This window comes from Lynx rufus, unplaced genomic scaffold (assembly GCF_022079265.1).
Source record: "Lynx rufus isolate CCGP_SWC_20201006 ecotype Redwood Valley unplaced genomic scaffold, mLynRuf1.p SCAF_2, whole genome shotgun sequence".
Lineage (NCBI taxonomy): Eukaryota > Metazoa > Chordata > Mammalia > Carnivora > Felidae > Lynx > Lynx rufus.
Window position 1 is genome coordinate 195,955,009 of NW_025814834.1, and position 24,865 is coordinate 195,979,873.

General features: G+C 51.3%; 2 protein-coding genes across 2 annotated transcripts; both read right to left on the reverse strand.

The window, feature by feature from the left end:
- Positions 1 to 233: 233 nt before the first annotated feature.
- Positions 234 to 1,551, reverse strand: GJB3 (gap junction protein beta 3). Its single transcript, XM_047084999.1, has one exon. The coding sequence runs from the start codon at positions 1,549 to 1,551 to the stop codon at positions 739 to 741; it is 813 nt and encodes a 270-aa protein (XP_046940955.1). The 3' UTR covers positions 234 to 738.
- A 22,513-nt stretch (positions 1,552 to 24,064) lies between these two features.
- Positions 24,065 to 24,865, reverse strand: GJB4 (gap junction protein beta 4). The gene has a single exon (XM_047085782.1). The coding sequence runs from the start codon at positions 24,863 to 24,865 to the stop codon at positions 24,065 to 24,067; it is 801 nt and encodes a 266-aa protein (XP_046941738.1).

Sequence of the window (24,865 nt, forward strand, 5' to 3'; positions counted from 1 at the left end):
TTTCAAGGAACATCTACCTTGAGTCTCTGGCAGCAGAGTCTGAGAGGCTGGCACTAGGTTGAGCACGTTTGTGGCAAGAAGACGGCAGAAAAGCTGTCTGAGCCTGGGAGGAGCAGAACTGGGCGAAAGGGGGCTTCCCCTGAGGACAGTGGGGACCAGGAGGACACCCGAGTATCTCGAGCAGCAGGTGGCGTCACAGAGCCATCTCCTCCTCCCCTTCACAAGCTCACCCTCAGGCCTTTGGACCTCCCACTGCTTAGACTACTTCCTTTCCAGCCCAGAACCCGGGTGCTTCTCCCAAGGGAATGAAACTCCCTTTGATCTGGTGCTTCCAAACCAGGGCAAACATCTCACCTGCAAACACCTGCCGCTTTCTCGTCTAGGAAGCCCTTCTCACCTCTCTCAAACATTTTGTACTCAGGGTAGTCTCTCCTGATCACTCCCTCCTGGGTTAGGCGGAAGCTCTGCTGGGAGCCTCCTGGGGGTCCCCTCGCACTCAGTCGTTGATTTGTTTGTTTTGACGTCTGTCTCCCCCAAGGGCTGGCGCTAGTTCTGGGGTGTGACTCATACCTGGGTAGACAGCACAGTGCCCAGTGCTCAAAAAATCTGCCAAAAATGAAACGGGATACAGTAGCGAATTCAAAGTGGGGGCACCCAGCACCTGTAGGACCCCTCCCCCCGTGCAGTACTGCCCATCTGTCCCCACTGGCAGCTCCAGCGTCGCTCCCCAGCCTGTGGTCAGATGGGGGTCATGCTGGGTGCAGACGCATGTCTCTTGTCGTCGCCAGAGTCGGAGCCCAGCTCCCCAGCCTCCACCAGCTTGTGGTGGCAGCGGCAGGTGGAGGCCCGGCTGGTGGAGGATGGGAGGCTGTGGCCCTTCGGGGGCTTGTTCCTGGCTATGCCTCGCAGGACCCTGTGGAAGATGAGGTAGCAGATCTCGCAGATGGTGAGCACGATGCAGACGGCAGAGGCACCCACCATGAAGTAGGTGAAGACCTTCTTCTCGGTGGGCCGCGCGATGTAGCAGTCCACGACGTTGGGGCAGGGCGCCACGTTGGCACACTGCACCAGGCGTGGCATGCCAAAGCCGTGCCAGAGCGTGTGCAGCACGTAGAGGAAGAGGAATTCGATGAGGAGCTTGAAGATGAGGCTGAACAAGTAGGTCCACCACAGGCCGCCGTGCTTCTTGCCCGCGTTGGCGTACAGCTTGGCGCACTGGTCCCCGTGCTTCTGGCGGTGCCGGCGCTCGCGCTCCTCCCGGTAGGCCACGTGCAGGATGACCAGCAGCGAGGGGCACGTGACGAAGATGAGCTGCAGGGCCCAGAGGCGGATGTTGGAAATGGGGAAGAAGTTGTCGTAGCAGACGTTGGTGCAGCCGGGCTGCTTGGTGTTGCAGTCGAAGTCCTTCTGCTCGTCCCCCCACACGCGCTCCGCGGCCACGACGTACACCAGCACGCGGAAGACGAACACCACCGACAGCCAGATGCGCCCAAATGCCGTGGAGTACTTGTTCACGCCGCTCAGGAGGGCCTGCAGCGTCTTCCAGTCCATGGTGCTTGGCGGGCGTGCCGGGGGCCGTGCCCACCTGACGGCATGCAAGGGAAAAGTCCATGTTTAATGTATGGGTGACATTAAAATTTTTTTTATTATTTTAATTTTTTATTTTGTTGCATATATGTTATTTTGTTATATGTATGTGTATATGTATATACACACATATATATGTGTATATATATACATGTATATACACATATATATGTATATATTTATGTATTTTTTCATTTTTATTTTTGAGAGACTGCAAGCCGGGGAGGGGTAGAGAGAGGGGGACAGAGGATCCGAAGCGGGCTCTCTCTTGACAGGCTGACAGCAGTGAGCCTGATGGGAGGGTGTGAACCCAGGAATCGCGAGATCACCACCTGAGCTGAAGTCGGATGCTCAACCGACTGAGCCACCCAGGTGCTCCGCATAGGTAACATTTGATGTGAGCATTTACCGTGTATCAGGCACTGTTCTGGGGTCTTTATGTGGATAGATGCGTTTGATCAGCCAATGACCCTTTGAGATCAGGACTATTATTCCTCCCAGGCTACGGGCAGGATACAGGCCTAGAGAGAGGCTAAGTAACCTGCCAAAAGTCACAGAGCTTGTATGCATGAAGGAAGGGAATGTGCATTTGCTGATAATAACAATGACCATTTATTGAGCATTTACTATGGGTCAGCCGAGGAGCTAAAAGCTGTGCAACACTATCTCCTTTAGTCCTTATAATGACCCCATGAGGTAGATACTATTATGCTTCTCATTTACAGATGAAGATAACCGTTGCAAAGCACTTAACACATAGTAAGTGCTCAATAAATGCTGGCCACTCATTGTGAAATCTAGAGAGGCCAGATCACTCATTTAGAACTGCAGTTGGATTCCAGGCCAGGCTGTCAGTGCGGGGGTGTGGGGGGGCAGGCTGTGCTCTCCACCACCTCCTACCCCTCCTCTGCTAAATGCCTGTCCCAGACCAGGTTCTTGCAACTTACTTCACTGATTCCTTGCTACCGTCTTGTGAGGGTGGGGTCATGAGCCTGTAGGGGCCAAGGGCAGGCCGCCCCAAGATAGGCCACTTTGGCATGCAGATGATTTTGAGTTAAAAGCAATCAAAGCTCATCAGATTCAGGAAAAGCTCTTTATCTCTCCTTCAACTGCCTAGAAGTATTCAGATAGAGGACCTGCTCCAGGAAGAGAGCCATCACCGGAGATAACTACATTGTTATACGAACTAAGGAGGGTAGACAGAGAGGAGCCTAGCAAGGCCTGTTTGATCAAAGTCCTCTACATCCCATTGTTTCTGAGTGGCCCAGCAAACATTTGTTTACCAAATATTTACTCATTTTCATCCTTGGTGAATTGTATTTCTTCCCTTTGAAGTCCCAGACCCCATTCCCTTCTCTTTAGTTCAGGAGGGCATATATACCTCCTTTTACCTGTCTTTGGAATTTCCACATCCATGTGGATTCCCCATTCACATGAAATTAAATTAGATTTTCTCTTGTTTATCTGTCTCTAATTTCATTCTTAGTCCAGCTAGCAGGACCGTAGTCCAGGTAGAAGGGCAGAGGATCTTCTTGCTCCCTGGCAAGCCCATTCTGCAGAGGGGAAACTGAGGTTCAGAGAGGAGAAATAACCTCCTCAAGGTCTCCCAGTCAGTAGGTGGTGACGTTGGGAGAACAACTCAGGTTGGGGGTGAGTGGGGGATGGTAGGTGGTTTGGCTCCTGGCACACCAGATCCAGGGAAAATCTAGAGACAATCCCTCTCCCTGTGCCAGAGCCTGGGGGAGCCCCAACCACCCCAGCCATGCTGGATGCCAGGGCTCCGTGGTGGGGAGACATACTTTGTTCAGGCCCCAGAACCACCCATCTTCCTCCCAGTCCTGGGATGACTCAGAGGGTGTGGATGGGTGGGTCTGCCTGAGTACATCTAGTGTCTGCCTGCTGCCATGGGTGTGGGAACATGTGTCTCCATGTGCATGTGTGGGCCTGTGTGCACATGTGGGCGCTCCTGGAGCACACGATGCCCCTCTGAGCATGCGTGATGCCTGTGGGTCCAAATCTTGCAGGGCCCCTCTCACCCCTCTACTGCTACCACCTTGCTCCAAACCACCATCACTCTTGCTGGTATTATTGCCAGGGCCTCCTCGCTGGCCTTTCGGCATCTGTTCCTGGGCCCCTAGAATCCACTAACTTGGACCGTGTCACTCCCTTGTTTAAAACTTTCTACTAGCTTCACATTACGCTTAGGATGAAACCCCAGATTTTACATTCTTGCCCTCCTCTCCTACATTCTCACCCTGCCTCTCTCTGCTCCAGCCACATGGGGAGAGTTGGGGACTCTGCAATTATTCCTGCTGCCAGGAATGCTCTTTCTCCAGAACCTTGCATGGCTGGGTCCTTCTCATCGCTGAGGACTCCCCAGATTACCCTGGGTCTGGGAGCCCTGCCCTCCCAGTCACTCTGCTCCTGTCTCCTTTATTTTCCTCCTCGAATTTAATCACCATTTGAAATTAAAGTATTTGTTATTTTTTGGTTCTTATTTATTGTCTGTCTCCCCCGCTAGAATATCAGTGCTGTTTTGCTTACTGAGTTATATTTAGTGCCTAGTGTTTGGCACACAGTAGGTACTCAGTAAGTGCTGGGTGATAAAGAAATGCATGCTGACTTCTCAGAGAGGCAGCTTGGAGGGAAGGGCTGTGAGGTGGGGGCAGGTAGGTAGCCTGCAGAACAATCTGGATAAGGTAGCTTGGGGGAAGGACTTCCCAGCTCTGGCCAGAGGGAGAAGGCACATTTGCTTCTCAACACCTCAGCTCTTCTGATGCCTCTTCTCCGGGAATCTCCAACAGCATGGTGTGACTGCAGAAGACCCCATCCCTGCAGACCCTCTTCTCCCCCACGTGCTCCTCTGAGACCTGGCCTTATGGGGACGAGCAGAGAAATGTGCACTGAGCATGGAGTCACATCTGGATTCCAGCCTCAGCTCTGCCCCTTACTAGCCAGGTGACTTCCAAGAATCCCTTAATAGTTTTGACCTCCGTTCCTTATCTCTAAAGAGAAAGAATTCCTACTTTCTTGAGCTGTTGTAAGAATCTTAAGATCATTCCCTCCCCAGCCTGCCACTCACCTGGTGGGAGCTCAAAAAGACTGAAGTGGTGGTTGGAGCCCAGTCTGCCAGCCTTCCCGAGGAGAGGGGCCCTGTCACCCGACACCCACGTGGGTGCAGCCCCCTTCTGGGTCCCCACCTTCCACCTTCCGGTCCTGTCTGTCCAGTCCCGCCCAACACACCCCAGGGACTCCACTCATCTGCAAAGAATTTCCCTCCAAGCTCAGAACTGGGACAGGTGGAGCCAGTTCTGATTACCCCAGCCGGCCACCAACACTCCCCCCCACCCTCACCCCCCAGCCATCCTCTTTTTCCCAGCCCGGGACCAAACTTTGCCCAACTGTCGCCACACTCTATAATGCCACTGCAGTCTCCCCCCACTCCCCTCACCCACTTTCCTTTCATCCGGGACAGCTCGGGAGCTTGCGGACGTGGGAGGGGGGTGTCTCAGAACCTTCCAAGCCCCCTAGAGCCCCCACCTCGCCCAGAATCGAGGGGCGAGAGGGCACTGGGGATGTTGGGGGAGACCCTTCCACCACCTCCCTTCCTTCGCCCCCCCCACCCTCAGCCGGCCCCGCCGCTGGGGGTCGCCCGGGAGCGCTCGAGTCCCGCCACCCCACCCGCACACTCACCGGGAGCCCGCGTCCGGGAGCCCCGCGCGGCGGCGGAGGGGCGGGAGCCGGGCTCTGCAGTGGAGGCCAGGCGCGCGGCGGCGGCGGGCTCAGCCAGGGGGGCGGCGCGGAGGAGGGAGGGCCGGGGAGGAGCCTGGGAGCCGGCTCGGCCGCAAGGGGTCCGCGTCTAGTCCCGCTGCCACCCGCTGCCGGGGCGGCCTTCCGAGGGGCTCGTCGCTGCTCCGAGCCTCGGTTTCTTCATGTGGGAAATGGGGGCATCGGTGGCCATGGGCAGGGCTGTTGCAAAGGCTCCAATGAGATCAGGGGCGGGAGGCACTCTAAACTGTTAAGTGCCGTGGCCCGGGACAGCCTGCAATCATGACTCGCCCACACGCGTTGCCACGGCGACTGTGCCCGCGCCCTGCCGGTCTCTGTTCCTGCCCGGCGCCCGGCCGGGACCCTGCTTGGGGGCACTCTGGGGGTCTGCCCTCTTGGCACGATGAGCCTCCATGGCGGTGCCTGGCTCAGGCTCTGTGGCCTCCAAGGTGGGGAGCAGACTCTGCGTCCACATTGGAAAGGACACAGCGAGTCCTGTGCCTGGAAAGGAGATGGGGGGATCCTTTGTCCAGGGGTGAGGGCAGAGGTGGTCGCCTGGAGTTAGGACAAGGGGCAGATTCTGTGCGAGGGGGTCGGATGTTGGGGCGAGAGCGCCCTTGCCCTAGAGACTGCGGAAGGAGGCGGGCCTGCAGCTGGGCTGGGCTCTGGGGACAAAGAGGCTTTGTCTTATTTATTAGTGTGCTGTGACAAGGAGCTTTCCCAGCCTTGTTGGAGAAACCCCAGCGTTTCTGGCCTCCCTGGGAGCCCTGGGGTCTTAGTCACCTTGGGGCTGAGCCCTCGCTGTCTCCATAGAGATGGAGACATAGAGATGGTGTGGTTAACACAAGGGTGACTGTACATGGGATTTCCCCAGGACTGTACGGGTTTGCCACCTGTGGTCCAGTGTAATTCGCATCCTCCCCTTACTCTCAAGAGTGCCCCCAAACCTGGGAAGATCCATTACACGGTCACCCTACCGACTACTCATTTCGATAGAGACTAACCCTGCATTGCGTGTTCAGAGACATCTTTGTGCCAGACATGGCTGGCAGACTTTATTTCATCCTCACAGTGGGGAGGAAGGTGTGACCCTTCCCACTGAGGTACAGAGAGGTTAGGTGACTTACCCAGGGTCATACAGATGCTAAGCAGCAGAGCCAGCTCTGGAGGTCTCAGCCTTGTGGTTTCTGGATGGGGCAAAGCCACAGGGCAGAGGCCGTCTTTTACTCACTGGGTCATGGCCCCTGAACATCACTGTTGAGACCCCATGCCGGGTGGTCTCGGTGATTCTGTGTATGTGCCAGTGTTGGGGGATGTGTGAACATGAGAGCGTCCTGTGAGGGTCCATGACTCTGCCATCTGCTCCCTGCGGCCTGTTGCTCTCCAGCATCTCAGAGCAAACCTGCTCCCCACTTCCTTCCCTCCTAGTCGCTCTTCAACCCATCTGAACAACGTTTCCATCCCGGTACTGTGTCACAAAGGCGGCCCTGTCAAGGTCACCGCGGATTTCCATGATGCTAAATCCAATAGTCGTGTCTCCATCCCCACCCTCCTGGACCTACAGAAGCACCTGACACAGCGGGTGACCACTGCCTCCTTCTCAGAACGCTTTCTTCCCTGGGTTTCCTTGACACCACACTCCCAGTTTTCTTGCACCTTGGAGGCCACATGCTGGTGGGCATGTCCCAGGCTCTAGCCTCTTCTCTCCCGGGTGAACTCATCCAGTCTGGGGGCTTTCAATACTATCCAGCACTGAGGAGTCCCACACTTGTGGTGCTACTCCTGACTTCTCCCCGAACCCCAGATTATGTGACCAGGGCTGCCCACATGACCACCAGGTTTCCAGTTACTTGTTTCTCCTTCCTGAGATCAGCTATGCATCTTCGACTATATAGATACTCTCCTTCTGACATTTACCCAATGTGGGTATGCTATGCACATGGTTCTGTGCATAGAACAGCTAAATAGTATGTGTACTATCATGTATTTAATCAGTCACATACTGATGAAACGTAAGGCTGCTTCCAATCATAGATTTCCTACTTCCTATTATAAACACCATTGCAATAAATATGCTTGGACAAACATCATTTAACACATTTTAAAATTAGGTCCATAGGATACATTCCTAGAAGTGGAATTTTTGGGGTAATGTTGTATGCTCATTTTTAAATTTTTATAGATAATGCCAAATCCTCTCCATAGATGTATCAGTTTACGCTGCCACCAGACGTGAGTGCTTGCGTCCCTGTGTCCTTGCTAATGTAGAGCATTATCAAACTGTATGATCTTTGCCAGTGGTATCTCATTATACTTCTATTTTGCATTTCTCTTATTATGATTGAGGATAAGCATCATTTGATATACTTAACATCCATTTTGTTTGTTTTTCTGTGAACTGTCCTTTGCCTTTGCCCATTTTCTTTTTTTTTTTTTTTAATGTTTATTTATTTTGAGAGAGAGAGGGCGGGGGGTGGGGTGGGGGGAGAATCCCAAGCTGGCTGACACTGTCAGCGCAGAGCCCAATGCGGGGCTTGATCTCATGAACTGGGAGATCATGACCTGAGCCAAAATCAAGAGTCAGATGATTAGCCAACTGAGCCACCCAGGTGCTCCTGCCTTTGCCCTTTTTCTAGTGGATGGTTGCCTTTTAAATTATTGATTTCTTAGGGGCTCTTTATATATTAAAGCAATAAGCCCTCTGTCTATGATACAAATAAAAAAGATACCGTCCCTGGTTACACACTTGTATTTTTGACTTTGAATATGGAATTTTTGCCATACAGAATTAAAATTTTTTTTTTTTATTTAAAAAAAAATTTTTTTTTTCAACGTTTATTTATTTTGGGACAGAGAGAGACAGAGCATGAACGGGGGAGGGGCAGAGAGAGAGGGAGACACAGAATCGGAAGCAGGCTCCAGGCTCTGAGCCATCAGCCCAGAGCCTGACGCGGGGCTCAAACTCACGGACTGCAAGATCGTGACCTGGCTGAAGTCGGAAGCTTAACCGACTGCGCCACCCAGGCGCCCCCAGAATTAAAATATTTTTTATGCAGTCACATGTATCCATCTTATCTTTTTGGTTTCTGGGTTTGGTCATAATTAGAAATGCCTTCCCTACTCTGGGAACTGAAAAAGTTTTCCTCCCATGGTTTCTCCTAGCTAAGGTAATGCTTTCATCATGTAAATCAGATGTCACTCACCTATGAAAACCTCGCAGTGACTTACCATTACTTTTATACTAACACCCACTCTCCTGACATTGGACTACAAAGCACCAAACGACCTGGTCCTGCTTTGTCTCCTATCCCACATCTCCTTGGTCACTCTTCTCCAGTCACCCCGGCTTTCATTCTGCTCCACAAACACACCACAGTCAGTCCAGCCTCCTGGCCTTTGCATGGACGCCTGGCCCTCTGCCCGGACTGCTTTTCACTCATCACCTTCTGAAAGAGGTATTCCCTGGGCACCCCATCTGAAGTCACCTCATCCACTTCCTCGGCAGTGTCGCTTCAGAACGTTCCCTGACATTCTAAGAGGGCAGCGGGCTTGCCAGTAGCACTCCTGCTGCTTCTCCAGAGTGCAGACACTCAGTTATTGTTTGCAAAGTAAATGCTGGGTGCACAGAAAGTTATGTGTGGGGACTATCTGTCTGGTAAGTGCGATTGGGTAGCTGTGTGTTAAGGGGGGGTGTGTGGGGAATATGGGTGTATGGTTGGTGGTGTGGTTGTGAACGGGTATGATTGCAGAGGTGGCTGGGAGGCTTTTGTGAGGTTGTGTGCATGTGTGGTTGTGAGATGGTGGCGTGTGGCAGGGTCTGTGTGTGGTCGGGTTATTCTGCTCTGGTGACCAGGTGATTTTATTGCCGAGCTCCTTATCATTCGGACCTTGCCAGATGCTGCCCCCTCCCTCCTGACATCAGGCAGTGTCTCCAACAACTGGCCTCTGCTTTTTCTGGAGGATCTGGACAAGTCCCCATTCCAGAAAGAGGCTGTGAGGCCCTGCCGTCCCACTTCCAAGTCCTGCTCCCTGAGCAGGGGAATGTGTGGGAGGCCATGTAGGCCAGCCCCCTGCCTCAGGGCAAGACTGTGTTGTAGCTGGGCTTGGAAGCTGCCCCAGCCACCCACACTCCCTTCAGGGTCTACACCTGTTCTCTGGGGGTGGCGGCCCTAAGCCTGGCACTGTACTTCTTCTGGCCCAGGCCTTGGCAGGGGCTGGTTTTGTTCCAGGCCTCCCCCAGTGTCTGAAACTCTGCCCAGGCCTCAGGTAGGGGCTTCCCTCTCTGGCTGAGGGTTTCCTTGCATTCGTGTATGTGCGGCAGGGGCTCTTTCTTCCCTTGAGCAGAGTGGGGCAGGCAGAACCAGCTGGGAAGCAGGTCAGGTGGAAGAATGGGGGCTTTCCAGCCGTGCTGCAGCATGCCTGCGGCTGTGGGTAGGAAGGAAGAGATGTCCCAGGATCCAGGCTAGAATACTGCTTTCCTTCCAAGACACTGGGACTTACTTGGAACTTCTGCCCACACAGCTTTTATCATCAAATAGAGGTAACGCCTGGCTTTTCTGAGTTGCCGGCAAGCTTCAAGATTCCACATGTGTCCTGAATCCCACCCCTTCTCACCCGCCCCGGGACCTCCCTCCTTTCTTTCTCCTCCATCTTCTCCCTTCTGCTCTTTACTGGATCTTTCCCTTTACAATAAATGTGCTGGTAGTCCTTTGTCTTAAAAAACAAACACACCTCCCTCACTCCCTTCTTCCAGCATCTGCCTCGTTTCTTTCTATTCCTCTGTAGTAAAACTCCTCAAAAGAGTCGTCTTGATGCATCATCTCCATTTGTTCCCTCCGTCCCCTCTTGAAGTCACTCTAACCAGTCCCTGGTTCATCACATTCCACCTGAACCCTCTTGCCCGGCTTCCCACAGCTAAGGCTCTGCATTCCCAGCAGGAATTTGGTCCCTAGGATGTCACACTCTCCTGACTCTTTTTCCTTTCTGGTTTTTCTTTCTCCGTCTCCTTTGCTGGGTCCTCCAGATCTCCTTGACGTTGAAGTATTGAGGTGCCCTGGGGCTCAGTCCTCGGCTCCTTCTCTCCTCTGGCCCCACTCCTTCTCCTGGCAGTGCCATTCAGTCTCAGGGCTTAAAATAATCAGAATTAGGCTGACAACTCCTAGATACTTATTTATCTCCAGCCAGACCAGCCCCCTGAACTCTGGGCTCATGTGCGTAGCCGCCCGTCTACCTCTCCTATCAGTGTCTAGTAAGTATAGCAGACTCATCTTTCCCCAATCTAACTCCTTCCTTTAGTAGGATTGTCAGATTTAGGGACAAAGCAAACAAGTAAACGCCCCTCCCCTTAAGTAAAACCATACCCCGAATCACGTGCTCAGTTAAAATTGAATTTTAGATTGTACACGGGACTTCCTTATACTAAAAGACACTTATCTATTCTTTTTTTGAAATTAAAATTTAGCTGGCTGTCCTGTGTTTTACCTGGCAACCTGCTCCTTACATCCCTCTCCATCCTTCTTACTTACTCTTCCAGTAAATGGCAATGTTACTCATCTACTTGTTAAGGCCCCAAACTTAAGGGTCATTGTTGATTCCTTTTATTCATACCCCATGTTCAGTGCCACAGAATCATTTTGGTGCTACTCTCAAAATATTTTCAAAGTCTGGTCGCTTCTCACAGATTCTGTTAAGGTTATCCTGGTAACATCAAACCCACGGCTTGTTTCTTTCCTGGATTATTGCGGTAGCCTCATAACGGATCGCCCTGCTTTGTCCTTGCCTCCATTCATCCATTGCTGACGCAGCCACCAAGGGGATTGTGCCCCCTCTTTTCCCTAAAGCGCTGCTCAGGCTTCCTGCTCACTCAGAGTGACAGCCAGGGGCATCAGGATGGCCTGTGTGAGGTGGTCCTTCTCAGGCCTCACCTGAGGACTCTGGCCTTGTTTTCCATGGCCCTCAGTTCTCTTGCTGCCCGGCCTGTTGACTTCTTTGCTGTGCATGGGTCTGCATAGGGTCTTTCCCAGCCTCAGGGCCTGCGTGCTTGCTTTTCTCTGTGCCGGGTGCTGCCTTGCCTTCCCTGGCCTCCCCATCTAGAACCGGCCTTTCCCTCCCCACGCTCTCTCTCCTGCTTAAATTTTCTCCTTAGCAATTATGATCACGTCACATATTTTATATTTTGCATATTCTTCTTGTTAATTGTCTCTCCCATCACTAGAAGCTGTGAGGACAGCTATTTTTTTTTTTTTTTTTGGTCTGTTGTGTCCACTGGTGTATCCTCAGTGCCTAAAATGGTGCTTGGCACTTTGTAGACAAAGTACTTGCCAAACGAGTAAATACATGCATACAATAAACCCCCATCCCAGGCCAGCACAGAGCAGGTGTTTGATCAGCTCCCTTCTTCAATTTTTTTTAAAAGTAGGCTTCACACCCAGTGCAGAGCCCAATGCAGGGCCTGAAATCACAACTCCAAGATCATGACCTGAGCTGAGATCAAGAGTCAGATGTCCAACCGACTGAGCCACCCAGGAGCCCCTCACCAGTTTCCTTTTAGCTTAGCGTCCCAGCTACCTATCCTCTAGAAGTCCCTCCCTGGCCACCTGCCTCCTCCAGGAAGCCCTCACTGATTAAGCCTCATCTCTTTCCCCTCCTTCCTGCTACTCGGCTCAAACACCTGGTACTTAAGGGGCAGGTGGGCTGTCTGTCTGTCTGAGTTTGTCTGTCTTCACCCAGCCTCTGCTCTCCTTCTGGATGAGGAAGGAGTCTGCTTGGGCTGTCCTTTGAGCTGCAAAGGTGTGGGATGATGAAGCCAGCCTGGGGTGAGATGTGTGCCAGATGCCTGAAATCAGCCTGCCACCTGCAGTGTGGGAGCTTCTGGAGCCTTGATTCTGGGTTGAGGAGGTGATGGGCCCTGGGCCTCAGGAAGTAGAGCCTAGACTGGGCCTGGGCTGCAGGGCTGTGGTTCCTGAACTTGCTGTTTCTACGAACTGGGGAGGTCCTGACATAGGCACCTGAGTAGATGGTTTGCCATTGGCCGAGCTGGGAAGCACAAGAAAGAAAGCAGGTTGGGAGAAGCAGAAAAAAAAAAAAAATGATAGGCTCATTGTATCTGGAGCTGGCTAAATGACATGTGTGTTTGATGATATTCCAGTGCAGTCATCTTGACAAGGCCATGAGAGTGTTCAGACATGACTTGTAAACCCCCATTTTTATGATTCAGGTGAGCATCAGACAGTGTCACTCCAACCCTGAGCCTCACTTCATGCCCAACACAGCCCATCCCAGATCCTTGGGGGTGGGGTGTGGCTCAGCACTGGTTGTTCACACAACCAAATTTTCCTCTGCATCCAAATGCCCTGCTGGGCTGTCCGTGGAACACACGTGTGTGGATGTGCAAGAGGCATCTGGATGCATGGGACAGGGACAAGAAAGAGAAGAGCCCTCATGCACTGCTGGTGCCAGTGTGAAACGGTGCAGCTGCTGTGGAAGACAGATTGGCAGAAAGAATGCAGGATGACCATATGACCCAGCAAGTCCACACCTAGGTAAAGGCCAAGAAGAGCTGAAAAGAGGGACTCAGATTCAGATATGGGTGGTCATAGCAGCACCATTCACAATAGCCAAGACAAATGCTGGGAACAACCCAAATGTCCATCAAAAGGAAGAACGGACAAACAAAAAGGTGGTATGTCCATACAGTAGAGTATTATTCAGCCATACGAAGGAGTCATGTCTGATACATGCTTCAGTATGATGAATCTTGAGGACAATATGCCAACTGAAATAAGCTAGACACAAAAGGACAAATATTGTATGATCTCTGGGATGTCTAGAATAGGTAAATCCATAGACAGTAGTCGTTAGAGTCTACCAAGGGCTGGGTGGAGGAGTGAGTGGGGGTTATTATTTAGTGAGTACAGAGTTTTTGTTAGGGAGAATTAAAGTTTATTTATTTATTTAGAGCACACATATACATGTAAGCAGGGGAGGGGGAGAGAGAGAGAGAGAGAGAGAGAGAGAGAGAGAGAGAGAGAGAGAATCCCAAGCAGGCTCCATGCTGTTGGCACAGAGTCTGACACAGGGCTCAGTCTCACAAATGGTAAGATCATGATCTGAGCTGAAATCAAGAGTCAGACGCTTAACTACCTAAACCGTCCAGGTGCCCCTGTTAGGGGTAATTAGAAAGTTCTGGAAATAGTGGTGATGGTTGTACGTTATTAATGAAATTAACTCTACTGAATTGTGTGCTTAAAAATGGTTAAAATGGAAGTTTCACGTATATCTTATCACAATAGAAATATTAAGAAAAATGAGGACTATGAGGGAAAAATAGGAGATGAGGAAATAATCTGTAAGCAGATACAGATTTGGAGTCAGCAGTGTCCAGATGATGATGAAGGACATGATAAAGGAGGAGCTCACTCAGGGAGGGAGTGGAGCCTGAGGGGAGCAAACAGCTTGGGAAGAGACCCGAGGACCACCCCAATGGGGGACGTTGAAGGAGATTGAGGGGGTATGACTGGAGCATCAGGAAAACTGAAGAAGCCTGAGTGTATTAGTGCTCTTGCTTGCAAATGACAGAAATCTGACTTGAATTAGTTTGGGCACTTGATTGCTTTGTAGAAACACGAGGAGGGGAGGGATGTATTGGAGCCCCAGAAGCACTCAGTAGAGCCACGTCTGGCTGTGTCTAGAGCCTCTCCAGCTGGCCTCACCTCTGCTCCTCTCTGACCATTGGCTTCTCTCCATGTGTTGATGGGCTTTTGCACATGGTTTTTCTCATGGTCATGGGCTCTGAGCTCACACTTTCCCAAGTTTCCCTTAGGAAAGACTCAAATAATCTGGGGAAGAACCCCGAGTGGTCCCACCTGGAACACACATCCACCCTGAAGTCGAGAGGCCTGGTGGCAGTCGCCTTTAGCTCCCCCTTGGAGAAGGGCCGGGTGGACAGAACGTACAAGGTGTCTGTGATACGGGAAGACGTACAAGGAGGGAGGGCTGTTTACCCTATTAAATGGCTCCTGGCTCAAGGAATGGTAGTGCCCACTGGACTTGGTGACAAAGGAATCTTAGGTGCCCTTGGCAAGGGCAGGGTGGTTTGAGTGGGGTGATGGAGCAGAGACTGATCATAGCTGGTGGGAGGGAGTGGGAGATGAGGAAGTCAGGATGGTGAGTGTAGACCTGTTTTAGGATGCACAGTTGCAAAAGCCAAGAGAGAGATAAGGAGATGCTTGTGGGAGACATGGGGTCAAGGAAGGGTTTTGTTTTGATTTTTGGATGGGACAGGTGTGAGCCTGCTTAAGTACCAGGAGAGCCAGGAGAGAGCTAGAGGTTGAAGAAACAGGAAGGCAGGAGGGGGTGGGAGAGAGGAGTCCTCAGCATAGGGTGTGGGGGTGGGGGTTTTAAAGCGTTAACGGGAGTGGGCTCACCCCTTTTACTGTGCTGGGGGAAAGGAGGGAGGGCGACTGGTCTGGCGGCAGTCAACAGGAGAGCATTCTTGGATAGCTTTTGCTTTCTCTGAGACGTGGGATAAAGATAAGATAGAACTGGCTAGAGGGTTCGAGGAGAGTGGAGAAGGCTGAGAAGGCCAAACGCCACCATGAATGACAGCGGACAGACCAAAGCAGGGAAGAACGAGGGCTGTCAGGTGGGGCTGGAGAACACGGATTTGCAGTGACCTCACTCTGGTTGGCTGTTGGGTTCACTGGAGCAGAGCCCAGCACAGGGTGCAACCATGGGAAAGCACTGTTGGATTGATCTGGGCCTGGAGTCCTGCTAGATAGGAGGGACAGAGGGACGATGGGGAAATTGGTAGGACAGCAGTTCATTCCAGTCATTATCTCATTATTACCCTTTTACTGTATCAGCAAATACTTCTTACCCTTTTACTGTATGCCAGGCATGATGCAGGGCCTGAGGATACACTCACAAACCAGATGGGTTCTGTTCTGGCTCTCAGAGAGACTGCAGTCTAGAGGGGAGGACAGACACCAGTCTAAGAGCTCTCATGTGAGGGTGGTGCGAGAGACTCTGAATCCCAATCCTAGGCTAGATTCAGAAGGAAGTGAATGTAGGAGGGGCTAGCAGATTGGGAGGTCATGGGGTCAGGTCTGGAGGTGCCTCTCAGGTCCCCTGTCGATCTGTTGAATAAATATGGGCAGATGTTGAGGGAGGAGCTAAGCGAGAGGGCGGTGGGGAGGCTGTGGTAAGAGACGGGGGTGACCTGCACCTGTCTCCCCACTTCTTCCTTCCCTCCTGTTACAGTAGCCAATGTGCCTCCATCTGGGCTCTGCATCCCATTCCCTCTGGCTCTAGGGGGACCTTGACCTCCTTTCTTGTGTACTGGATTCATTTCATCATTATTTAAATATTCCCAAGTCTCTTAAACCGTAACAAAAGGAAAAAATTGACTGCTCCCATCCTTTTGCGATGAACACCCTCTCATTTTCTTTTCTTCTCCCAGCCACCATTTTCCAACCAGTTGTTCACGGTTGCTATCTCCATTTACTTGGCTCTCACTGTCCCCTCACTTCACTGGGACCTGGTTTCCTCACCCCATTCTCTACAGATGGGTACCAGGTGGGTACCCCATTCTCTACAGATGGGCTCCTGCCATGGGTACCAGTGACCATCTATGTTAATTGAATGAACACTTCTCAGTCTTTATCTAATTTGACCCAAGGCAATGTTTGGCCCTGATGATCATTTCTTTTTCTCTAGAGACTCCTCTTCTAGAAGTTCTACAAACTTCTTTAGAACAATCATCTCTTGGCTTCTGTGACATCACCTTCCTCCTCTGTGACATCATACTTCCTTGGCTTCTATGATATCAATTTACCCTGCAGTCCCCTTTGCTGGCTTTCCCCTTCTCTTTGGCCTCTCCATCCTAGGACATCTTCTTGTTTCTCCCCCCGCAGGCTCTGTACAGTATTAGCCACCCTCACAGCTTGAGTTACCACCTACCATAAGCCCAGATATATGATAACTCCAAGTAAAAAGCAACCCCCTAGGGTCTCCTGGGTGGCTCAGTTGGTTAAACCTTTGACTCTTGGTTTCAGCTCAGGTTATGGTCTCACGGTTCATGGGATCAAGCCCCGCATCGGGCTCTGTGCTGACAAGGCAGAGCCTGCTTGGGATTCTGTCTCCCTCACTCTCTGCCCCTTCTCTGCTTGCACTCTCTCTCTCTCTCTCTCTCAAAATAAACATTAAAAAAACAAAAGCAACCCTCTATATTCCCAGTGAGGGGACCCTCTAAAAAGTTGGGGGCTTATATGGACACATAAACTTTTTAGTGTGACCAAAATAATAATTTACTTAACTTAATTTGCTACCTATATATATTTTTCTTTCCAAGTTTTCATTTAAATCCTAGTTAGCTAACATACAGCGTGAATCTAGTTTCAGGTATAGATTTTAGTGATTTAACACTTTCATATAATACCTGGTGCTCATCACAAGTGCATTTCTTAATTTTTTTTTACATTTTTTTTTTTATTTTATTTTTTTTACATTTTTATTTTTATTTTATTTTTGATAGAGACAGAGCACAAGTGGGGGAGGGGCAGAGAGAGAGACGGAGACACAGAATCCAAAGCAGGCTCCAGGCTCCGAGCTGTCAGCACAGAGCCCCACGTGGGGCTTGAACTCACAAACCGCAAGATCATGACCTGAGCCGAAGTCAGACGCTCAACCGACTGAGCCACCCAGGCGCCCCACAAGTGCATTTCTTAATCCCCATCACTTATTTCTCCTATTTCTGGACCCCGCTCCCCTCTGGTAACCATCAGTTTGTTCTCTATAGTTAAGAGTCTGTTTTTTGATTTGTCTCTCTTTTCCTGCCCCCCTACCACTATGTTCATTTGTTTTGTTTCTTAAGTTCCACATATGAGTGAAATCATATATATGGTATTTGTCTTTCTCTGACTTATTTCACTTAGCATAATATTCTCTAGAGTTTGCAGCCTGTTTTTAAAATCACATTATAGGGGCGCCTGGGTGCCTGGTTAAGCGTCCGACTTCGGCTCAGGTCATAAGCTCGCGGTCCGTGAGTTCGAGCCCCACATTGGGCCCTGTGCTGACAGCTTGGAGCCTGTAGCCTGTTTCAGATTCTGTGTCTCCCTCTCTCTGCCCCTCCCCCCCTTCATGCTCTGTCTCTCTCTGTCTCAAAAATCAATAAACGTTAAAAAAAAATTAAAAAAATCACATTATATAGAACAATGTAGTAAACCTATTGTTTTTTTCTCCCCTGAATAGTTTATGAAGCAATTTTCTTTAAACTTTGAACATTTTTCTGTAACACCTGGGTTAATAGTCATTAGAGTTTTGTTTGTTATCATTAACCTTTTACAAAACACACAAACTTTATTTTTGTCCAAGTTATTTGTGAAATAGTGCTTTTTAAGTCTGTGAATGATACCGAGAACTTTATTCTCTCCACAAAACCCGGTTGCGTAATATTAGGTTGTATGACTTAAAAAAAAAATCATCTGGTAGGTGTGTATATGTCATCTCCTTAACACAACCACTTTTTTTATTGTTCTTAATGTGGTTTTGTTTTGTTTTTTTAAGGGCTTGCCTAGGAAGAAAATATTTGCAATTGGAAGGTCATACCACTGGGAGTAATGATGGAATCTGTGTGAAATGTCTTTGCCTCCATTTTTTCTGATTCTACCCAGTCACCTCTGTGGATATCCAAGACTTCATTGATTGGGGTTATTTCAGGCTAATGAGTTTCCCCCAAAGAGCATTCTGTTTTTCAAAATGCAGTAATTGAGAGCATGTCCCACAATGTGAGAGACTTGGTAAGGACTTGGATATAAAACAAATCCTTTCTACCTGGGGGATAATTTTGGAACAAAATCTTTTCTTTAATGTTTATTTATTTATTTTTGAGAGAGAGGGAGAGAGAGAGAGAGAGAGAGAGAGAGAGAGAGAATTTTAAGCAGGCTCTGCCCTGTCAGCACAGAGCGTGGGGCTTGATCTCATGAACCATGAGATCGTGACCTGAGCCAAAGTCGGATGCTCAACTGACTGAGCCACCCAGATGCCCCAAGAATGGTTAATTTTCATTTTTATGGCCATTATGGAAGCCACTTGGAGGGTTTTAAGCAAGGGGGTGACTTGACTCATCTTGGTTGAAATATCTCTCGGGCTGTCACGTGCAGAAGGAACAGCAGAGGAGTGAGAGAGGAGGGGGCCAGCTGCTGCAGGTATCCAGATGTTCAGTGAGGTGGCTTGGCCTGGGATGGAAGCACTTGGAGACGGTCTGAAGGGAATGGACTTTGAACTTAGAATTATATCCAATGTGATTTGCTAATGGTGTGGATATAATTGTGAAGAAAGAGGCATGTAGGTTTTTGAACTCAGCAGCTGGGTGAGTGGGGATCTCCTCTTCCAAGGTGGGAAGACTGGGAGAGAACATAAATCTGTTCTCTGTTAGTAGGATCAGGAGTTCTCTTTTGGATGACTGAAAGGAAGTGTTGGATATATGAGTCCAACACTCATGGGAGTGGTTAGGTGGGAACATATAAATGTGGGAGCCATTGGTTTATAGATGGTTTTTATAGATGGTACTGGACAAGATCACAGAGGGGAAAAGAGGGTAGAGAACTGGGCCCTAAGGCACCCTGCATTTAGAGACCAGCAAGAGGAAGAAGAAGCATTGATGGAGATCAAGGAGGGCCCCTCAATGTGGTGGGAGGAAAGCCAGGACAGGGTGCTTCCTGGCAGCCAAAGGAAGATGGTGTTTGAGGAGGGAGCTCTCAGTGGCCGTATGTTGCTGGGGGAGTAAGATGAGATTGAAGAACCAACCACTGGATTTGGCAGCTTGTTGGCCATTGGTGAACTTGGGAAGAACAGTTCTGACTAGAATGAGTAAATGTGATGAGGAGGTGGAGACAGCAAGTATAGACCACCTTTAGAGAGTTTTGTTTTTTGCAAAGGGGGTGGTAGCTGGAGAAGGATGTGATGTCAAGAGGGAATGACAGAAAGAGAGAGGACAACGTTATAGCATTTTTACAGAATTGTGAGGCAATAGCTGTGGAGCACAGTCCAGAGGGGTGAGAGGTGAGGGGTCCAGTGTCCAAGAGGAGGGGGTATCAGGAGCAGGGGCACTCATCCATGTCACAGGGGAGAAGGCAGAGTGAAGGGGCGCATAATGCTTGCCTGTCAGCTGAGGAGGTTTAGGCAAAAGGGGGCAAGAGGAGAAGGTATGATATAGTCATCTCGGAGACTAGGGTTAAAGTTTTAGGAAAATGTAGACTTGCCTGAGGTGCTGAGTGCCCACTGGAGCTTTGTACTCAGAAGTTTCCACTGAAACCAGTCAGTGCAGTTGTGTTATTCTCCAGGTGCTCTGGAATGGGTGCCACATGGAGAGCTGGTTTTAACTGGGGTTTGTCTTTCCTGGTGAGTGACTATAGCAGCAGGCAATGGCAAGGGAGAGCAGGACACATCTATGAGGGGCCCACAGAGTCTAAGCTGGGAAAAGAGGGGAGGGAGGACATAAAGGGGCTGATGATGGATGGTGAAACAGTAGATGTGGCAGAGGGAGCGCTGGAGCGGGAAGCAGAGTGGGTGAGCTAGGAGATGATGCAGCTCTTGTTAAGACAAGACATATGTGGGTGACTAAAGATGGAGGGGAACAAGGAAGTCAAAGCATGGCGAGGTAGGTGTTAGATGTGGTCACCAGAAATGGTAATACGCATAGCCTTAGAGAGAGAGAAGGTGATCCAGGGGCTAAGCTGGTCCAGGAACAAGAGGAGATAACCAAGATATCTTATTTGTCTCCCCAACTCAATGTGTCTGCAACTGAAGTTATCACTATGTCCCTCAAACCTGCCTCTCCCCTGGGGAAATGGCACCACCACCCTGAGAAGAAACCTGGGCGTCACTACGGTTCCTCTCTCCCTGATCCGCACACCCACTCAAAACACCCAATTGATCTGATTCTATCTCGTAAATCTTTCTTAAATCCAGCAACTTCTTTACATCCCCAATGCACACACCCTTGTTGAGGCCATTGTTGTTTGTCACTTGGACTATTGCATCAGTTTCCAAATAAGTAGCCCTGCCTTGGCCCTTCTGCACATTAACCAGAGACACTGCACATGAGATCATCTCACCTCTGTGCTGAGTCTCTCCAGTGACTTTTCATTGTCCTGAGGATGAAGTCCAAAATCCTTAACAGGGCTTTACCATGAAACCTCTGCATGATGTAGCCCTTGCCTACTTGGGCCTGACTCTTACTGCCAGCCCCCTCACTGGGCTCCAGCCCTTCTGGGTTACTTCCTGTCCTGGTCACCCTGTCCTTGCTCTTCCCTCCATGCCTTTCTCATGTTGTCCCTTCACCTGGCATCCCCTCCTTGCTCTGCTTGGCAAAATCCTCTTCTTTCTCTAGGTGTGAGCTTCAGAAGTCTCAGGGAAGCCTTTCCTGAATCCCTGGATGTTGGATCCCCTTCCCCCCTCCTCCCTCCCCCCTCCCCTCAGCACCCTGTGCACTCCAGGATGCTAAGAGCTGTTCTCTTCATGGGATATAACCTCCATGAGATTAGGGACTGTGTCTGATCCTTGGCACCTAGCGTGGGGCTTGTCACGTAAAAGTGAACAATAAATATTTGTTGGCTTGAATCAAGTGGGAGATTCTAGAGGTGGAGTAGTACTGGGTGAAGACAAAGTCTGGGGTGTGATCCTGTGAGTGGGTAGCTAAATGGAACAGAGGAGGAGGTCATGAGAGACACCGAGGGCATGGAATGAAAAGGACAGAGTGACGCCCAGATGTTTCCGGCAGCCCTGGGCCATGAGAGAATACCCAAAGACCCTGACTTGTGTCCTCAAGTCTTCAGTGAGCTAGAAGCAATGAGGTGGCAGCAATGGGGGTGGGGCAGAAGGCGGAAGAGACAGATGGCAGGGGCCTGAGCTGAGCGAAGGGAATTCAAGAAGGGGGAGATGGGAAGGTCTGAGAGTGGTAGTGAGGGCTGTGGGGGGGCCTTGAGGGTGTGGGTAAGACTGAGAAAAAAAGTTCCATGGCTAGCAGCTCAGATGGTGTTCCACCACTCTCTGGGTCACTGGCTCAGGACTTGGGATCTCCGAGAACATCACCTATGAACAGGGCTGCCACAGGAGTAGTCAGGTCCCAGGATGCACTCACCATATACTGGCAGAAACTGGAATGGGGAATCTGGAATCTCAGAGGGATATGGCTATGGCTGGTGGGGGCTGGTCTGAGAAGCATGGGGTCACCTGGTTCTGAACTGGTTGAGAGCATCAGCCTGCTTTCTGGGATCGGGTGGCCACAGCTCTGGTCTGGATTGGAGGTAGAGCCACCCTTATTTCCTGGAGGCAGGAGTTCAGTGGATGGTTTTGGTGCCCTGCCCATGTCCCCTTTGCTGGGGGACAACCATTCCCCAGCTGCTGTGAATATAGGGCACTCGTGGCTTCTAGCTGTCCCTGGAGAATTGACCTTGATTGACTAGGAACCGCCTACCCCTTCCTGTCAGCCCTGCTGCCCATGGGGTTGCCTGAAGCCAATGACTGACTGGTATGGGAGTTCCAAAGCTTGATGCCCTTTCTCGCTGGGACAACTCAGAGATGGGATTTATGATCCAAAGGCCCCTCACCCCACAGGGATCCGGCCAAGGCCGTTTCCCTGAGCCCATACCCAGCTCAGTTTGCTCCCCTCCCTAGCCTGCTTCTCTTGCTCCTTCCACCACATGCAAACAAATTCTTGCTGTTGGTTCTGTTTCCAGGGACCCTGACCTAAGAAGTGACTCCTGATCTTGTGCCGTAATTGGGCGTGGGGCACAGAGGCTCTCTATGGACCACTAGAGACACAGCCCAGCTAGGTGGGCCCTCTCCAGGCCAGTTTCCTTAACTATAAATGAAATCTTTAGGCTAGATTTAGTTAAAACAGCAACAATAATGGAATCTATAAGCAAATGAGAGGACACTTATCTGTGCTTCCTGGGCTAGGTGTGGTGAAGGATTCAGATAAACAAGACAGGTCTCTTCCGCCAGGCAGCTCATAGCCCATTTACTCATTTACCAAACATTTATTAAAGGTAGCTGGGGACCTGGGTGAATCAGCGTCCTGCCCGTGAAGGGCTCACAGACTGATGGGCAAAGGCAAAGGCACAGGCTAGGTTTAAGGTTTTGAACCGTGGGGTTCAAGGAAGCATCCCAGGGGAGATTGGAAGGGTATTCCAGGCAGAAGGAACACATATGCGAAGGCATGAGGCATGACACAGCATGATGTGTCTGGTTGGGGACCCATAAGCCCTTTGGTATTATTGGTGGGAACAAGGTGGGAGGAAGCAGGGGTGACACTGGGGAGGCCAGCAGGGGTCAGGTTGAGGGCAATGGAGGGTTGTGGCAGTAGTGGAAGAATTTTTAAAGCAGGAAGAATGCCAGAGTCATGTTCATATATAGAAGGACTACTCTGTCCCCATGGTGGAAGGGTGGTGGGAAAGGAAGGACAGATTCGGGAGACATTTAGGGTTGGAGTTAGCAGGATGAACTGCACTGGCACTGGCTTGTGGGGTGTGAGAGGCTGGGAGACGGGGAGGGCATGAGGGTGTCAGGTCAGCTCCTGGCTGGGACAACTGGGTGGCTGGGGTGCCATTCATGGTCAGGGAGTCGGTGATGTGTGAGGACGGTAGGTGTGGTCAGCATGGGAGCTGCTGACTGGAGGAGGCCTGGGGGCCTCCCGGAGGGTTGTTCCCCTGGGCTGTTTGTGGGGGCTCTGGCTCTGAGGCAGGTCCATACTGGAGGTGTGATTTGGGGAGGGGTCAAGGTCTGAGTGGTGGGGATGGGGGTGGGAGGATGAGGAAATGTGTGTCTGGTGAAGAGAGGGGGATTTCCTCAGACTGGAGGCTCTGGGAGGGACCCTGTAGCTCTGATGTTCTCAATAGGTCCGTGGCCTGTGGGGATATCTCTACAGACTCCCCATCCTGGGCTCACTCTCAGCACCTTCCCCTCCCTCCCAGCCTTCCCCTGATACCCTCAGGGAGACTCTCTCTCTGAGGAGTGTGATGGGCAGGGTGAGAGAGGCTGGAATGGGGGAGGGGCCGAGGCCTCCTGAACCATGCACATTCACTGCAGGGGCTCCCACTGAGAACTGACCTGTGCTGGGCCCAGGGTCTCCTGGGATCCCACTCCTCCTGCCTTGGCCAGCTGGTTGTAGACCAAGACTGGTTGCAGAGTCCAGAGACCCCTGGAGCCACCTCTTGGCATTCCTACCACGTCCTGGGGGCACACTCTGTGTGTGTATGTGTGGTATATGTTGTGTGGTGCGTGTGAGTGTGTGTGGTGTGGTGGTGTGTGTGTGTGTGTGATGCATCAATGACCTTGGATCTGAGGTTCTGGGGTGCAGTCACCCACTGAGTGGTTGTGGCTCCTCTCTGAGGTCCATGGTGAACCCCCCTGACACTTCTACCCACCACTCCCCACCTGGTCTACAAAATACTGGGAAAATCACATTTATTAAGGTTTTGACATACCCCATTGCCATATACAAAATCCCCACCAGCCGTCAACCTCCCTCCCCCGGGGCTCAGGACCTAGAGACCAAGCTGCTCTCCAGCGCTGGCCCATGGGGGTGCTTCCTGAGCCCCACAACCGTCTTCCTCACCTGCCCTGCTGCAGAAAAGAGGCCACTGCCCTGCGGTGGCCTTAGGGAACAGACCATGGACCCGGTGGTCCCAGCCGCCAACCTCACAGGTTATGGAAACCCACCTGCATCCAACGTGGCCGACCCGGCCTTCATTAGGACAGAGTTCCCATCTTGGGGGTGCTCTCTCTGGGAGAGGACATACGGGGGGCACGTATCGGGCAGGTGATCCCGGCGCGGAGACCGCTGGCGCTTTGGGCTGAAGGTCTCCAGGCACCTCTTGCCCACCAGGTAGACGACCTCACTGAGGTTGAGCAGGATGCAGATCACAGCTGTGGCCACCATGAAGTAGGTGAAGACCTTCTTCTCCGTGGGTCGGGAGATGTAGCAGTCCACAGTGTGGGGGCAAGGGGACTCGGAGCAGGCCACCACCCGGGGCATGTCGTAGTCCTGGTAGAGGCGGTGGAAGATGTAGAGGAAGGCAGAGTCGACGGCAGCCTTGAAAACGAGACTCAGCAAGTACGTCCACCAGAGCCCGCCCCGCTTCTTGCTGGGGTTGTCGTACAGGGACGGGGCGCTGGGGCCGTGCTTCAGGCGGTGCTTCCGCTCCCGCTCCTGGCGGTAGGCGACGTGCATGACCACGAGCAGCGAGGGGCAGGTGACTAAGATGAGCTGCAGGGCCCAGAGGCGCACGTGGGACACGGGGAAGAACTCGTCGTAGCAGACGTTGGGGCAGCCTGGCTGCTTGGTGTTGCAGACGAAGTCCTTCTGCTCGTCGTCCCACACCTCCTCCGCGGCCACCACGTACACCAGCACGCGGAAGATGAACACCACCGACAGCCAGATGCGGCCTAGCGCCGTGGAGTACTTGTTGACCCCGCTCAGGAGGCCCTGCAGGGACGCCCAGTTCAT